Raw genomic sequence first — 17,728 nt, 5'->3', positions numbered from 1 at the left:
GGATCATCAAAGATGAGAATGACTTGTAAGAAGGCTAATAACATGAAATAATAATGATATTAGTTGCATTGCAGCTTGTTTTTAATTATGCCAAAACCAATAGTTGTGTTCGGTTTTATTTTTCTGTAGTTCCAGTACTGGGGCTTGAACTCAAGGACTCAAACTTGCTTAGCTGCTTACTCGGCTGGCCTCTACCAATCAAATCACTCCTTCAGCCCAGCTATTTTTTTTGCTAGATATTTGGAGATGGCATCTCACAGAGTTTCCTAAATTGGCCTCCAGTCATGATCTTCTAAGTCATGTGAAAGTTCTTTCAGTAATATAACTAATGAAATGTAAGGTGTTTTAATCAGTACAGAAGTCCACCTAGTGTGCTAATGGGAGTACAGTGAGTAAACAGTGCTGGAATTATAACTACACAGGCTAGCACAGAGACAATATGACATTTTTTCTGAATTGCTTTCTTGCTATGGAAATCACATAAGGACATATTTAGATAGGATAAAAACAAAGTTAGAAATGATAATTACAGTCGGGCACTGGTGGCTCACACCTGTAATCCTAGTTACTCAGGAGGATTGAGATCTGAGGATCATGGTTCAAAGCCAGCCCAGGAAAGTGGGTGAAACTCTTATCTCCAATAAACCACCAGAAAACCAACTGGTGCTGTAGCTCAAGTGGTAGAGCGCTAGCCTTGAGCTGAACTGAGGAACAGCACCCAGGCCCAGAGTTCAAGCCTCATGACCGACAAAAAAGAAATGACAATTACAAAATCAAATTTTATTCCTCTTGCTCTCTTTGTGACTTGGTATGGGGTGACCGGTTCCCATGTGTATTTCCAAGAATTTCAAGATGCATAAAGCATCCTGTCCCGGACCTGGGTGCAGACTGCAAAGGACTCAAGAGGAAAGCATAATTATGAGGAACACAAATGCTTTTCGAAGCTCAAAGATTAATTTGAAATGGAATAGCACTGCACCTGGAACACACTGAATCAAGTTGGCGACCATGGCACTAAAATGTGCCCGGATGTCTTTCAGAATTTCAACTTCCTTGTCATTTTCAGCTTCTAAGAGCATGCGAGTCAAATCCACATATTCCAAGAACAAAGCTCCAAGGGCTAAGGTGTCTCGTTCCAAGGCCCCATTTGTGCTAGAACAAAGTGAAAGAAATTCAGAGGATGCCGAGAATACCCACATGTCTTTACAGCAAAGTAGCCAGCATATGCTTCAAGAAAAACAAGGTTAGAATTCATACAATAAATTTGATCCTTATATGCAGTATACAAAGGATATGAAACAGAAAAGGCAAACTTAGATAAGTTAGGGAATAAGTACATTTCTTTTTGGATAATGTCACCCTTAAAAAAATCTTAAAAAATATATTTCAAGGAAAAGACAAAGAGAGGTTTAAATAGACAAGATGACTACTTTAGTGAGCCGAGATCAATTTAGCAGAATTTTGATCCCACCTGTCACTTATTACACCAGCATCAGCCAGAAGTTCAAATATTCGAAGCAGCTGTAGCCGTAACAGGTCTCGTCGTTCTCGACGCTTCTTGTTCTGTGTGGGAAGAGGGAACACTGCTTGAGAGCCATGGGCAAAAGAACATAAACTGTGCTTTGGGTAACTTTCAAAGAAGGGCATAATTTTTTAAAACATAAGACATGCATTTCCCTTTCTTCCTAACCATTAAAGGCATTGCTTGCTATTACTGGCTTATAAGTGATTATAAGGGAGATTCTAAGTGGGTCAATAAATGTGAATAAGATGGAAATGTTGAGAAGTATAAAGCTTCATTTCCCAGCGACTCCCATTATCTGCTGAAAGGCTGAGCATCTGAAGTGAGTGGAAAGAGAGGGGACTCAGAATATCCACTAAGTGTGCTCACAAGATAATATTTTCTGTTCTAAAACTGTTAAATGTTTGCTACTGGATCATTATCTACTTATTTCATATCTACTATATAGGGAGCATTTTTTCACTTTTCTTATTTACTTATTATAAAAGTCTTGGTACATTATAAATAAATTCTGAAATGGATTCACTTCATGGGAAATAATGTTGAAAAGGGTATTATATATTAAATGAGATAAATGATACTCTTGGCCATTGGCTCCAGGTTAAAAAAAGATAACAAAAAAATTAAACTTTAACGCCAACCTTGGTGAATGAATGCAATAACATAGACATGCCCACATAAGTTGTTTTGTATTTGTACATTTAGGGCATAAAATCCATTAAAATAATAACCATATTATGCTAAACAAATGGTAAAAAGCAGTAAACATGACAGGAGTTAAAATTTTAAATTTTATTGTTAAAGACCTATTGAGGTGTCTTTATATATATATATATATATTTTAAATAGGGAACTGTCAAGTTTGATTTAATTCATACCACCACCAAAATAAGCCAAGCCTTCATTATTTAAATTCTAAATCTTACCTCTGGTCTTCTTTCTAGAGCTTCCTTCATTAAGGGATGGAGTTCTTCTACCAATTCTCTATTGAGGAAAGAGGTCACATTTTAAATTCATTGTTTTTGGCAGAAAATGTATCAGAAAATATACCCATTTACATCTAAATAGTTTTCATTCTTCACTTGTCTTTTGTCAGAAATCTCCCCTGACCACTTCCTTTCCCAATCCTATGGGAACTACAAACACACACTGACCTATACTTTTCATTATTGATCTTCATTCCAGTGCTATGAACATAGTTTTGGGTCAAAATACACTTGTTTATTTAATTCTGATTTGATGGTCTGGAGATCTCTGTGGCAATTAACAACAAAAAACAACCTGTCTGAACAATACAATAGCATTTTCCAAGTAGCTACTAAATTCAAGGAAATTTACCATATGAAATTGAAAGTAAATGAAGTAGAATCTCTACACGTGAAAAGCTTTTGGTCCAATTAGAGGGAAAGAAGCATGTACTAAGGAACTACCTTTGGGGTTCATAGTAATTAATTTCTGTCTGTTTGTCTGTCTGTCTGTCTGCCTGCCTGCCTGTCTATCTAATGTTGCTACTGGGACTTGGACCAGGCATGGATACTGTTTCTCAGCTTTTTCCGCTCAAGGCTAGCGCTCTACCACTGAAGCCATAGTTCCACTTCTCGCTTTTTAGGTGATTAACTAGGAATAAGAGTCTCATAGACTTTCTTTCCTGGGCTGGCTTTGAACCTTGATCTTTAAATCTCAGCTAGATCTCAGTAGCTAGGATGATAGGCATGAGCCACTAGGATCCGGCTCAGAGTTGATTTTAAAAAATGAAATCTTGGGGGCTGGGAAGGTGGCTCAGTGGTAGAGCACTTGCCTTGCATGCCAGAGGCCCTGGGTTCGATTCCTCAGCACCACATAAGCTGAAAAAAAAGCCGGAAGTGACGCTGTGGCCCAAGTGGTAGAGTGCTAGTCTTGAGTGAAGAGCTGAGGGACAGCGCCCAGGCCCAGAGTTCAGGCCCCACGATCGGACCCTCACTAAAACTTGAAATCTTAGGATGGGATGAATGAAATGAAATCTTAGTGGCAGAGTGCTTGCCTAGCATGCATGAAGCCCCAGTTTCAATTCCTCAGTACCACATAAACAGAAAAAGCCGAAAGTGGTGCTGTGGCTCAAGTGGTAGAGTGCTAGCCTTGAGTAAAAAAAGAAGCTCAGGGACATTATTCAGGCCTTGAGTTCAAGCCCCAAGACTGCCCCCCCCACCAAAAAAAAAAGAAATAGTCTACCCAACAGCTACTACTTACCAAATATTCTATTCATGCACCTTCCCATGTACTATGTCCTCTCAACAAATCTGAGATGGATGCTGTTATTTATTACAGAAATGTGGTATTTTTTATTTGTTAAACCAGTTTTAGGGTTGAAAAAATTGAGGCCAAGAGACACCATGTTTTCCAGAATTATGTGGCTGTGGTCAAGTGAATGTTGCCTACTAAGGAAAGATATGCAAAAGAGCTTTGTATTCTTTGGAAAAGAATTTTAGGGATTTTAGGAATTGTCGTTACCTTCCTTAAAGTATGTCTATGTGATGGTTAGTTATAACAAATTAATAAAACTAGAGTAAAATTCTGGCTGGATGGCACTCAAGTAATGAGAAGCCACGATTATTATACTTTGGAGGATAAAAATCTGACTCTAACAAGTGAATAATGCAATAGGAGCTTTTTTTAGTTGTGTCTAAAATATCTCATTAATCTTTATTTTTCAAATAGAGTTTCTTTCTCACAGACATTTGGGGCTGGCCCCTTTCTCTTTGCATGAAAAATGTTGTTCTCTCCATAGAGACTTTTTTAAGCTGAGGTTATCAGACGCAACATTATATGATCCCTTTCAGAAGGCTTTCACATTGTCTCAAATAGAATTTGATTGCAGGTACAAAATTCAGGATGGCAGAAAGCCATGATCCCCCTTTCAGAGGCTGCTGTGTAAATGGCTGATGATCACACACTATTTTTACTTCAATGTGATGGCCTCTGATCAGCCTGGCTAACTGAGGATAGATGAGGTATTATCCTAGTTTATAGTTATCTAGGACAGAGCTTGCAAGTGAAATCAAATCCGGGAGGTAAAATCAGAATGCCTAAAGGGAAATGTGAGACAGATATAAGGAATGTTTCTTTGTGTGCACGCACATGGACTGAGGAGGATATAAAGAGCTGGTGGTTGGCCGATCAGCTCTCTGGGCTCATGCTGACATATACACACAAGCTCAAGTTAAGAAAGGCAACAACAGCAGCGGCATGGATGATTTAGAAGAACACGAGGACTACTGTACCTGAAAACAAGGGAATTTGTTCTCCCAAATCCTAGGACTAAGGACTCTGTGATTTCAATGCTTTCTAGTCTCATCAAAGGCACCAACTGCTTTAACAGAACGCCCACGGATGGGGTACCGATGGCCTGAAACAAGTTGATTAGAAGTGAAAAAGAGGTAACACAGCAACCGATGTTCCTTGTCATCATGCAATGATTCCATTATAACAGTTTCAAGGACTGAGCCACATCCCAAGGGCACTGCCATCATTTTTTGGGTGGGGGGTAGGGGAGGGAAACGGGTGGACATACAAAGTTCATACAGAACAATGAAGGGATTTCACACCTTAGACACAAACTCTAAAGAAAAATAAACAGCACTTATGCTTGTTTATTCTAACTGTTTAAGTCACCATCATTAACAAGGTAATCGAATCAAAGCAGAGCTTAAAGGTGAATACTTGGTGAGGTGTGAGAGAAATGGGGAATGTAAGACACTAATATGGACATCATCATCAGCCTGTGGTCTTCAGCAAGTTTCTCATCTTCTCTTTCTCTTCTGTGCCCCTCCTGCCAGGGAGGTGCAATAAATTATTCACACAAATGCTCAATGGAATTTGGAAATGTGTAGGATGAAAATCTGATCCCATAATACTCCAGATGGCAGGCACAGTGCAGTACGCACTGGGAACTCTAGACAAACAAGCTAAAAAAAAACCTTACAGAATAATTCTTCTGAAGCATGTCATGTCACCTTGTTATCGTAGCTCACTGTACCATCAGGTGTGGTCGCCATAATCTCTGGAGTAGAAGCTCTTAAGTGTCCTGGGCTCATAATACTGGGCTTTGCGACTCCAAAACAGAGAATGAGGTAATTTCTCCACAAGGTGACGTAATTGTCTCCGCTGCCTGCAGTGCTGGTTTTCTTGGCATTAATTGGGCTGCTAGAAATATGGAGTCAAAAAATAAGAGGAAAACTAAGTTCTTAATTTTAAACATTTATCTTTTTTCTTTTCCCTTCTCTCCTCTCTTCACTCCTTTTTCCTCTCTCTATTCTTTCCCCTTTCCCCTTCCCCTACCCCCTCTTTTGTATGTGTGTATGTGTGTGTGTGTGCGTGTATGCTGGCACTGGGGCTTGAAAACTTAAGGCCTGGGAACTGTCCCTTAGCATTTTTTTTCAAGGATAGCAATCTACCACTTGAGTCACAGCTCGATTTCCTGCTTTTTGGTGTTTAATTGCAGATATGAGACTTTCCTGTCTGGGCTGGTTTTAAACTGTGATCCTCCCATCTCAGCCTCCTGAGTAACTAGGATTACAGGAAATAGTCACTGGTGCCCAGCTTAAGTATCATTTTTTTTGGGGGGGTGGGTCACAGGGCTTGAACTCTGGGCCTGGGCAGTCCCTCAGCTCTTCAGCTCAAGGCTAGCGCTCTACCACTTGAGCCACAGTGCCACTTCCGGTTTTCTGGTGATTTACTAGAGATCAGAGTCTCATAGACTTTCCTGCCCAGGCTGGCTTTGAACCACGATCATCAGATCTCAGCCTCTTGCATAGCTAGGATTATAGCGTGAGTCACCAGAACCCAGCAAGCATCACTTATTAATGGGAAGCATTCCAGTAAAGACAGCTGTCCAGCAAGGATGTTGTTCAAGTAATACCTACACTGAATAGAAGCTGAATAGAAGAACTTTAAGGTTCTTTTCATCATTAAGAGTCTGAGATTCTAAACATAGACAGCCATATTTATTATGAAGGGACAAAAACTTGCTCTAAATAAAACTTTTTTTTTTTTTTTGTTGGTTGTGGGGCCTGAACTCTGGGCTTGGGTGCTGTCCCTCAGCTCTTTAGCTCAAGGCTAGCATTCTACCACTTGAGCTACAGTGCCACTTCCAGCCTTTTCTGCTTATGTGGTGCTGAGGAATTGAACCCAGGGTCTCATGCATGTTAGGCAAGCACTCTACCACTGAGCCACCTTCCCAGCCTTAGATAAAACTTTTTAAGATGAAGTGTTAAGAATCTTAGCTATGTGCTGGTAGCTCACATTGCTGGTAGCTCGCACCTGTCATCCTAGTTGCTCAGGAGGTTGAGATCTGATGATCACGGTTTGAAGCCAGCCCATGTAGGAAAGTCTATGAGACTCATATCTCAATTATCCAGCAAAAATTTGGAGTTCAAGCCCGAGTACTGGCACACACAAAGGAACGATTCGATAATTAAGAAATAAGAGGGTCATACTATTCTAATTTCTTATATAAAATTAAAATAGAAGCAGGGAAATATAAAGCCAACAAGACAGAGGAAAACATACAGGTGCCTTACTTTGGGTCCACCAGTGGCATCACTGACTGTAGCCTAGTGAAGGCATAAGGCCAGGCATAGCTGAGGGCCGTGGGGCAGTGCTTTGGCAAGTTCTCCTGCCGAAGGAAACTGAAGAGGCAGAGGACCCAGGGGTCTTTCACAGACTGTGCAAAGATCCAGACGTGGGAAGGGCTCTTCACATCATAATGACTGTTTACCAGGACTGCATTCCATTCCACCAGCCACTGAAGATCTACATTGTGGGTCAGTGGTAATGTTGCCTGCTGGCACAGAGGTAAGCAGTGAATCAAAGCTGAACTGAGATGACCCATCCTCACTAGAGCGCCTATCCTGACCATCAATGCCTTATAACAGCTTTGGATCCGAAATACCCCTCCTACATACAGCACTGGTAGTAGTCATCTGTGCACCCTGTGCATCGACTGGTAAGAAGTGTCAAGTGCTCAAAATCAAGTTTTCAAAGTTCTGATCTCATATAGGACTGTGTACCAATATATAGAAGATAGTCACTCAATATTCATTTCTTTTTTTTTTTTTGGTCCGGTCGTGGGTCTTGAACTCTGGGCCTGGGCGCTGTCCCTCAGCTTTTCAGCTCAAGGCTAGCACTCTACCACTTGAGCCACAGCGCCACTTCTGGCTTTTTTCTTATGTGGTGCTGAGGAATCGAACCCAGGGCCTCTGGCATGCAAGGCAAGTGCTCTACCACTGAGCCACCTTCCCAGCCCCTCACTCAATATTCATTAGAACAACCCATGACATTAACTAATTTATACTCAGCCACAGATTAACCATTTTTAAAACCTGAAGTGACTTATTTCTGAAGATAAATGTGTTTTTATCATTTCCATTACTATGTTTATATGTGCATATTTTTGCTGTTAATTTCTGTATCTTTAGTTATACTATTATACTTTTCCTTTGAATTAGAGAAATGGCTAAGCACAATCTCTTTTATGAATGTCATTCTACTGATATTTAAATATCTACTTATTCTTGTCTTAGGATCTAGCCAAAATAATATATTTCACAATCTCTTGAAATATATAGATAGATATTGATATAGATATATAGATAAATTCTTAGCATTTCCTCTCTTTTAAGTCCAAATATCAATGTTTAGGGGACACTAAATTTCAAGTAATCTAGGTGCGGTGGTAGGAAAGGAAATTGCCATCATGTTTTTTAGGCATTTCAAGTGGTCCATTTTACCTATTGCTTCTACAAGCTCCCATGGGCACAGTACTACAGATGGGACCTTAGTGGTTATTAGAAAGAGCTGGAGCTTCAGAGTCTAAGTCACAAGACTGCATGATCTGGGAAGGCACTGAACATCACAGTCTCTGCCTGCTACATGTTAAGACAATGCAGGTAGAAACACCTGGCCAAAGCTAGCATGCCTCCCTTCTGTGCTGAGCAACTTCCCGAGGGCAGGATTGCTGACCTGGTAACCCAGCCTCAGGATTTTAATTCTGGTAAACTGAAGAAAATCACATGCACATATATTAATAGCTGTCTGCAGGAAAGTAACATACTCATGTAAATTGTTGACATCGACTATTTTATTTCATGTCACAGCAACCGAATTTCTTCACTATCAGTGGTAAGAACTGTAGAGCCTCACTAATAATCTTAGTGCCAATCGTTATTATTAAGACCATAAGCAAGAATAGGGCTGCCAAGGGTGGGAATGTACCTCAGTGGTAAGGTGCTAGGTCCTGGGTTTGAACCTCAGCACTGGAAACAACAAAACAAACAGAAAATAAATCCATTAAACACAGGGCTTTCTGTTTGTGTCAGGGAGAAAAGGCCATGAAGGGCTCAGAGGTGTCCTGTGGCTTTATATTCACCATTACATTTAATAAGAAGCTGCATCAGGAGCCAGCAACATGGATTCGGCTAGATGAACCAGATTGCCCTGCCCCTCTTTCCAGCTAGTCAGCGGAAATGAATCTGTTTCCTTAGTGTGCTTTTATTTTAAAATGTCAGATAACTAAAATCAGTTTCAATTTCTCCTCTACTTGCTCAGGAAATTGAAAGCTTCCAAGATGCTTTTTAAAAAGAAGAATATATTGGTACCATAGATAAAGCAGTGCTAGATCCAAAAGTCCAAACAGGGGCCAGTCTGAGCTCTAACCCTCCCTGCTCTCTCTCTGTAACTCACTATGTTTAGTGCTGAGGATGGAATCCAAGCTTTGTGTACATGAACCTTGAATCCTACCACTGAGTTCCCATCTAACATGTTTGTATTTCAGTAACTATTTGAGTCAGATGACAATACATATGAAAGCACCTTGCAAACTGTAAAGTAATACATGAACAGAAGATACATATTAAGAATTATAACAGGATATTGAATGTTTTTTATATTCTTTCTTTCTTTTTTTTTTATTGTGAAAATACCATACAGAGGGGTTACAATTACATGGGCAAGGTAATAGGATATTGAATGTTAAGTACAAAATTAAATATCTTTTAACTGTTAAATGTAATGATTAAGACCAATTAATTTTCAGAATGCTGAGCAATTGTTCTTGAAATTGAAATTAGAAAAGGAATATTATCTATATGTCTAAGGCTCAAACTCTGCTGGAGACTTAGCCAGTTGTCATCTATCATCTGAAAAACTAGACTTGTTTTCCTAAGTACTTTTGTATCACTAGGTTAATCTGATACAAGACTCTTAAATTCCCCCATATAATATTTTCTTGGTGTTCTCTCTCTCTCTCTCTCTCTTTTCTATAAGTTCTAGAGTTTGTTTTGAAGAACTATTAGCAATCAGAAACAAATATGTCCTTACCGAATCTGAAACTGCGACATGAATGAAACTCTCGAGAATGGAAGAACTTAGCTGGTCCATGACATCAATCATCGGCCTGTCATCCTCCTGTACAAATGGGAGGTGATTACTATCCATGGGAAAATGAATCCTTCCCACCCATCCCACTGCCTTATCAGTACATGGAGCAGAATTGGTTGCCAATAGTGATAACGGTCTTCTCACACAGAAGTGAGGGTCAAGATGGTACAATGCAAAGAATAGAACTCCCCAGGTTTCTGAGCTTGGTTTTTAAGTTTCAGTGGAATATGATTAGAGCTCCAATTACACATTGCTGTAAAAAGACATATCTTTGAATTTCACACTGGAGTGTACATGAGAATCTAAATCACTATCACAGCCAGAGAACCATTGCTGTTGTCATTAATCTTAAGAAATGGAGACTTGCAAAGAATGTTCTTTGTCAGGCCAGTAATATGCAACTTATTTTAAGCCAATGGCCTTTAAAAATAACTGATTGATGTTAACTGTCACTGAATTTTGGTCCCAAAGAAAACACAGTGGAGACTAAACACACATACTCATGGCTATAACTATGTATTACACAGTTATCTGATTTAAAAGAACAACAAAAAAGCAAATTGAATAGAATAGTAATAGAGAATATCTTACAGAAATTCTTGTACATGAAGAGTGTGTGTGTGTGTGTGTGTGTGTGTGTGTGTGTGCACGCGTGCGTGTACCAGCACTGAGGCTTGTATTCAAGGTTTGAGCATCGTCCCTATCTATATTGCTCAAAGCTAGTGCTCTACCACTTGAGCCATAATTCTACTTCCAGCTTTTTTTTTCTGGAGATAAGAGTCTCAAACTTGTCTGCCTGGGATGGCAGGACAGCTAGGATTATTGACGTGAGCCAGTATCCAGGTTAAAACAACAAAAACAAAAACAAAAAACCCACTTTTCACATTTTAAAACTTGCAAGCAAGTAAAAATGTGCACACATAAATGTGCATTACTTGTCATCCCTTATGAAGAAATTTTGAAATATAAAATAATTGACTTAAAAGCCTCATTATTCATGTATGAATGAATTTTTTTTTGGTAGGTCATGGGCCTGAACTCTGGGCCTGGGCACTGTCCCTCAGCTCTTCAGCTCAAGGCTAGCACTCTATCACTTGAGCCACAATGCCACTTCCAGCTTTTTCTGCTTATGTGGTGCTGAGGAATCGAACTCAGGGCCTTATGCATGCAAGGCAAACGTTCTACCACTGAGCCACCTTCCTAGTCCCTGGAAATTGTTTTTTAAACAAATTGTGGCTGGAGTTGGGTGCCAGTAGCTTATGCCTGTAGTCCTAGTTATTCAAGAGGCTGAGATCTGAAACTTGTGCTTCTTGGCCAGCCTGGGCAGGAAAATCCATGAGACTCTTATCTCCAATTAACAAATAAAAAGCCAGAACTAGACATATAGCTCAAATGCCTTGACCAACAAAGCTAAGCAAAAGTGAGAGACCCTGAGTTCAAGCTTCAGCACTGGCACAAAAATAAAGAAATAAAAACAAAAAATAAAAATCTGTGGCTGGTCAAAGAAAGCAATAGATGAGACACATCTTTGACACCATGTTGATGAATAGCCGGTAAGAAAATGGGTTCACTTAGGGCATGGGGGACCTTTTCCTGGCAAAGGCAGTTTGGACATGCATAATATTATTTGCCAGCCATTCAAAATGATCAACCCAGGCAGATGGGTTACAGGCAGCAAAGAAACACATGCAGGACCTGTATTCAGGCCAGACGTTTTCCATCTCTGCTTAGAGACATACTTATCTGTCTCTGAATTCTGGCTGTTCACTTTGGGTAACTCATTTAACCTCTCAAAGCCTCAGCTCTGCATGTGAATATTAGGATAATAAAACGAATCCTCTGTTTATTGTAAGAGTTAAATAGATAATATGTATAAAGCACTCTGCACCATGTCAGCTATGTGTAACTATGGCCTTTATTTGTCAGTTATTGTCATAATTAGAAATATCCTGGAGGTTCACTGAACTATAGTGTATCTCAGTGATCCTTTTACCAGAAGCCAGAGATGTGGCCCTGAAATCCATCAGACCGCTATCTAAAGAAAAGGGAACAGAAAGGACTGTGGTGAGTTTGAAGAGACAATGACCATGCTAAGGATCACATCAAAAGACAACCTTTCTTTCATAGGGCTTGGCTACCTGTGCAACCAGTCATGTGCCATAGCACCTACACAAGGGTGTATAGCACTTGACAGTGGGAGGCTAGCTTTATTGACCATGCTTAATAAATGGTTTTCTCAGCCAGATGCAGCTGGTGGCTCATGTCTGTAACCCTAGCTACACAGGAGGCTGAGATTTGAGGACTGAGGAAACCCAGATCTGGTAGACAAATTTGAGAGACCCTTATCTCCAAATTAACCAGGAAAAAGCCAGAACTAGAGCTGTGGTTCAAGTAGTAGAGCAACCACCTTAGGTGAAAAACCTAGAGAATAGTGCCCCGGCCCTGAGTTCAAGCTCCAGTACTAGCATGAAAAAAATGAGGCTTTCTCCCATTTCAAGAGGACTTATTTCCAACAAAGTCACTTTACTACCATTATCAAGATATTAGAAAAGCTGGTGGTACTTTGATCATTTTGAATGGCATGTATTTTTTTCAAGTTTATTGCAAAAAACAAAAATGCTGAACTCAATGAAGAAAATGATCCATAACCTAAATTGTTTTGATATTTATTTATGTATGTATTTATTTGCGGAGCTGAGGACTAAACTCAGCTTGCACGTGCCAGGCAAACACCCTTCCACTGAGCTCAATCTCCAATTTCCTAAGCTAAGTTCTTTATTAAACAAAGAAGCATTGCCCCTTAGTAAACCAAGAATGGCCCTCTCCATTGGTCCTAGAAAATAGGACTTACCTCTACTAGGTTAAGATTGCTTTGCATAATTAAAAATTCTACAGTCCAGTAGGTACTGACACACACACAAAAATGCTTTGTTCATGATCTGTAATTCAGATTTCAAAAGCGTGGTAAGAAATGAATGAAAAATGTGTAAGAGTTGAGCACTGGTGACTCACACCTGTAATCCTAGCTATTCATGAGGCTGAAATCTGAGGATCATGGTTTGAAGCCAGCCTGGGCAGAAAAGTCCATGAGACTCTTATCTCCAATTAACCACCAGAAAACCGCAAGTGGTAGCACTCAAGCCTTGAGCACAAAGAGGCTCAGGGACAGTGCCCAGGTCCTGAGTTCAAGGCCCACAACCAACAACAATATAAAAGAAAAAAAAAGAAAAGAAAAAATGTATAAGAATAAATCCATACCTCTGGCTGGCCCAGGGCCATGAATAGAGCGCGGATTTCCTTGAGTATCAACACAGAGAGCTTCCGTGTGGCCACCTGGAAACTGCAGAGTAAAACCAGTGCAAATCCTTCCACAGCATGGAGGACGCTGCAGTGAGGGCCCCGCTCTGACTGCATCCTGTGGCTGGAGCCATTTGCAATGAGCTGTCATGCAATGACAATAACATTCTGGATTTAGCAACAAATCAGAATGGGCACGAAAAATGTACATCTTCCAGCACATTTGACATGGTGATATTAAAACAAATTATAATGGCTCAGAAACAGATGTGTCTATGAATGGATTATTATTCGTGAAATACCCTTGATCCCTTTTTTCTGTTTTTCAGATCAATTGTTGCTCTGGAATAACATCCACCATCTGCTATCTATCTCAGATGAGAAATAACTCAGCAAGTGCCATTAATAGTAATTAAAACAGAGCTGCTTCTATCCATATCATTGTGGGTTATACTGTATATGCAACCAAAATGGTCTCATTTGTTTCACTTGAATTCTCTGTAGGATTTAAGATGCTGTTAAGTAGAGTGGTAGTGATGTTGTATGCCTTGGATTCTGGCACTCAGGAGGTTGAGACAAGAGGATCCTGGATTCAAGGCCAGTCTGAGATACATGATAACACCCTCAAAGAGAAAAAGAGATAGCCTGTTAAATTGAATGTTCATGCAGGGAAATGGGTGGACTAGAAAAAATTATTTTAAATGAAGCAAGTCAGGTTCAGAAAGACAAAAGGGCACATCTTTTCTCCTATATGTGGAAGTTAGATCTAAAATATTAACTTATGTGAAAACATATACAAGGTCAAAAGCTTACACACACAAACCTATTGACTCAAGTTTGGCATACTGAGAGGGAGGATTCCAACGGTGTAATCCTTTTAAACAACTATTGGACAGTTGATCAAAATAAATACGAGGAAGATAAAACATGTCTTGTAGAGGGGAGTGAGGTCAAGGTGGGGGATAGACAAATGTAGAGAGAAAGGGTAGGTCAACCAAGTCATTATATACAGGGTGCATATGTGAAAATGGAGCCATATAACTTGAGGGGATAGATGAGGTTGCATAAGATGGGGAGAATGATGATGGAAGGGTGACACAGATCAAGATGCATTGAGCTTATAAACTAGCATGTTGAACTAAATCCCTTTATTTATGCAACTACTTAAATATACTTTTTTTTAAAATCCAAGTTCAGCTGACTCATACCTGAAATCCTACCTACTTGGGAGGCTGAGATCTAAGGATTGAGGTTTGAAGCTAGCTGGGGGAAGAAAAGTATGCAAGACTCTTATCTCCAATTAACCACCAAAAAGCAGAAAGTGAAGCTAGGTCAAGTAGTAGACTGCTATTTTTGAGCACAAAAGCTTAAAAACGGTGCCCAACAGGCTGGGAATGTGGCTTTGTGATAGATTGCTTGCCTAGCATGCATGAAATCCTGGAACTACATAAACAGAACTACATAAACAGAAAAAACCAGAAGTGGTGCTGTGGCTCAAGTGGTAGAGTGCTAGCCTTGAGCAAAAGAAGGTCAGGGACAGTGCCCAGGCCCTGAGTTCAAGCCCCAGAACTGGCACAAATGAAAAAAAATACTAAAACTATTAAAAAAATAAATCAAATTTTCAATTATTTTACCTTCTGTTTTGAATTACGTCCTTGTTTGAATGTTAGATCAATGGAATCTAGATTGTGCACAGTCTGAATCAATGTTTATATTAGGAGTTCTGAAGGTTCCCCATATACAAAGAAGTGAGTGAAAAGCAAAATCAGCTGCATCATACAGCAGAGTCTATTTCTGCCACCATTTCCCAAGCATATATAACCTAACCATCATCTTTCGGCATATGCAGAATGCAAGGAGGGAGGTGGGACTTGAGCTGCATCTCTAAGGTCAGCACACCTAAGACTGTCACTGTTTCCTGAAGACTGCAGTGCTTTCTAAGCCTCCACAGGCCTCAGACTCTCAGTGTAGCTCTTCTGCACCCACGCCCACCTGTCTGTTCACTGCCAATGCCAGTTTGCCACCTGGTACTGAGAACCTGCTTCTTCTCTGACAACACTCCTCCTCAAGGGCACTCCCCAAAATGCTGCCATGAATTCTTTCCCTTCATTATCAAGGCACAAAAGGATCAAAAAAACCACTTGAATATCTCTTCCTTCTCTGAGGACACTAGACAAAACAACCAATGTGATGCTGACTAGGAATAGAAACCTGGTGGACAGCTTATCTTTATGTATCCACACCTGTATCTGAAGCTAGTTTTGGCTCTTGGTCCAATACTAATCTGCTCTTGTAAATATATTGGTAATCATAATTCTTTTTTTTTTTTTTGGCGGGGGTCCGGTCGTGGGGCCTGAACTCTGGGCCTGGGCGCTGTCCCTCAGCATTTCAGCTCAAGGCTAGTGCTCTACCACTTGAGCCACAGCACTACTTCCGGCTTTTTTCTTTTTGCTTATGTGGTGCTGAGGAATCGAACCCAGGGCCTCATGCATGCAAAGCAAGCACTCTACCACTGAGCCACCTTCCCAGCCCTAGTAATCATAATTCTTAAGAAAATACCCACCATATTTTTTGTTGACTTTGTTAGTGTTAACATATCTAATGATATGGTATAGCAGGATAAATTTTCTGGTCACAATGTGTGCTAAGAAAGAACTAAGGGCCAGCACTAGAGAAATTTCCCAAGTGGTTAGAAAAGAGAACTCAAGAATTCCAAAGATTTCCTGGGCTGCTAGTTATCCACATGTCTAGTATATAAAAGAAGGCCGAATATAATAACATATGTCTGAAATCCCAGTTACTTGGTAAGTGGAAGCAAGAAAATCGAAACTTCTGGGCAAAGGTAGTAAGTCTGGGCAAAGGTAGTAAGACCCTATTCATTTTTTTTTTCGGTGTGGGGCCTGAACTCTAGGTCTGAGTACTGTCCCTCAGCTCTTCAGGTCAAGGCTAGCACTCTACTGCTTGAGCCATAGTGCCACTTCTGTTTTTTTCTGCTTATGTGATGCTGAGGAATCAAACCCAGGGCCTCATGCATGCAAGGCAAGCACTCTATCACTGAGCCACCTTCCCAGCATACCCTATTCATTTAATAAAATAAAATACATTCATTACCTGACATGTAACTGTAACTCCTTTGTATATCAATTTCATAATAACAATTGCAAAAACAAAATCAATAAAAGTAGAATATAGTGAAAAATTTTAAAATAATAAAGTATAATAAAGTAAGTAAAATAAAAATAATAAAGAAAAGTAATAAAATAAGGCTGGGGGCATAACTCAAGTGGTAGAGTACTTGGCTAGCATGAGAGAGGCCCTGGGTTCAATATACAGAAATGGGTGGGGCATGAGGGGGAGGGGAAAGAATATAGATTATTGTGGAAGATTGGGAAAATCACCTCTGAGTTTCTGATCTTGTTGGGTTGTTCGCAGACCCGCCCTTGTGTCTGTATGACCAGTTTCCACTGGGTGAGCAGCTGTAGCAGCAACTTCAGCGATGAATCGAGGAGAGTGTGGTGCATGTCGTTTACTTCCCGGAGCAGGAAGTTGGTAAAGCCAAATAGGACATCTTCTCTCCAATCAGAGAAGTCAACCAGTAAACCCTGAAGAGAGTTCTGTGCAATGTGTCGCAATTCATCATCCATATGAATAGACAGCCTGGGACGTGAATGAAAGGCAGTAAGATTACTGGCTTGATGCATTTTTCTTCTAGAGACTTTCTAGCCTACCCCGATGTCAACATCTAAAGTAGTCATGGTTTACTTATTGGCACTAAGATATTAACATTGGTGCAATGCTAGAGACTTAATTCAGATTTCATTAGTTATTCAACTCGTATCCCTTTTCTGTTTCAGATTGCAATATAAGACAACACATTACATTAGGTATAGTTGAACAGTTTTTTGTCACAATAGTAACTACAGAATATATTTATTCTGCATATGTATGTATATGTGTGTGTCAGAGAGAGATAGATACACAGAGAGGGCAAGTATACTGGAAACTTGAACTAAGCTTTTCATTCTTTCTCTTAGCTTTTTCACAAAAGGCTAGTACTCGGTCACTTGAGCTATATCTATACTTCTGGCTTTCTGCTGGTTATTTGGAGATGAATCTCATGGACTTTTTTTATTAGGCTGGTTTCAAACTGTGATCCTCAGATCTCAGCCTCCTGAGTAGCTAAGATTATGAGCATGAGCCATGGCACCTGGTGTTCAGGACTATTTTAAAGACAAGGAACCTGAAAGCCAAAGGACTTAGAGAAAAGTTCGGTAAAAATAAACAGAGTTGGGCCAAACAATTCTCCACCAGTTTGGCTACTCAGAGGGTATTCAGCAATGTCAGGAGATATTCCTGGTCATATAACTTAGGGTGGGTTACTGCAATCTCCGGTGGGTATAAGCTAATGATCTTCAGTATAAAAATTCTACAATGCACAAGACAGCTCCTGATGGCAAAAAAAAAAAAAAAACTAGTCTGAAAAACTGATAGTGCCAA

The 17,728-nt window shown here is 40.0% G+C and overlaps 1 protein-coding gene across 1 annotated transcript in view; it reads right to left on the bottom strand.

Moving 5' to 3' along the window:
- Positions 1-17,728, bottom strand: part of Fry (furry homolog (Drosophila)) — a 291,396-nt gene that overhangs the window by 113,429 nt on the left and 160,239 nt on the right. The window contains exons 18-26 of the mRNA XM_013027318.1: positions 16,630-16,888; positions 13,193-13,375; positions 9,875-9,961; positions 7,078-7,337; positions 5,512-5,701; positions 4,780-4,904; positions 2,449-2,506; positions 1,472-1,563; positions 980-1,152 (exon numbers count right to left, since the gene is read on the bottom strand). Coding sequence (XP_012882772.1) covers positions 980-1,152; positions 1,472-1,563; positions 2,449-2,506; positions 4,780-4,904; positions 5,512-5,701; positions 7,078-7,337; positions 9,875-9,961; positions 13,193-13,375; positions 16,630-16,888 — 1,427 coding nt within the window. The remainder of the gene's footprint in view (positions 1-979; positions 1,153-1,471; positions 1,564-2,448; positions 2,507-4,779; positions 4,905-5,511; positions 5,702-7,077; positions 7,338-9,874; positions 9,962-13,192; positions 13,376-16,629; positions 16,889-17,728) is intronic.

The sequence above is a fragment of the Dipodomys ordii genome, unplaced genomic scaffold (genome assembly GCF_000151885.1).
Source record: "Dipodomys ordii isolate 6190 unplaced genomic scaffold, Dord_2.0 Scaffold102, whole genome shotgun sequence".
In the NCBI taxonomy this organism is placed as follows: Eukaryota; Metazoa; Chordata; class Mammalia; order Rodentia; family Heteromyidae; genus Dipodomys; species Dipodomys ordii.
This window is presented reverse-complemented; position numbering and strand designations above follow the sequence as displayed.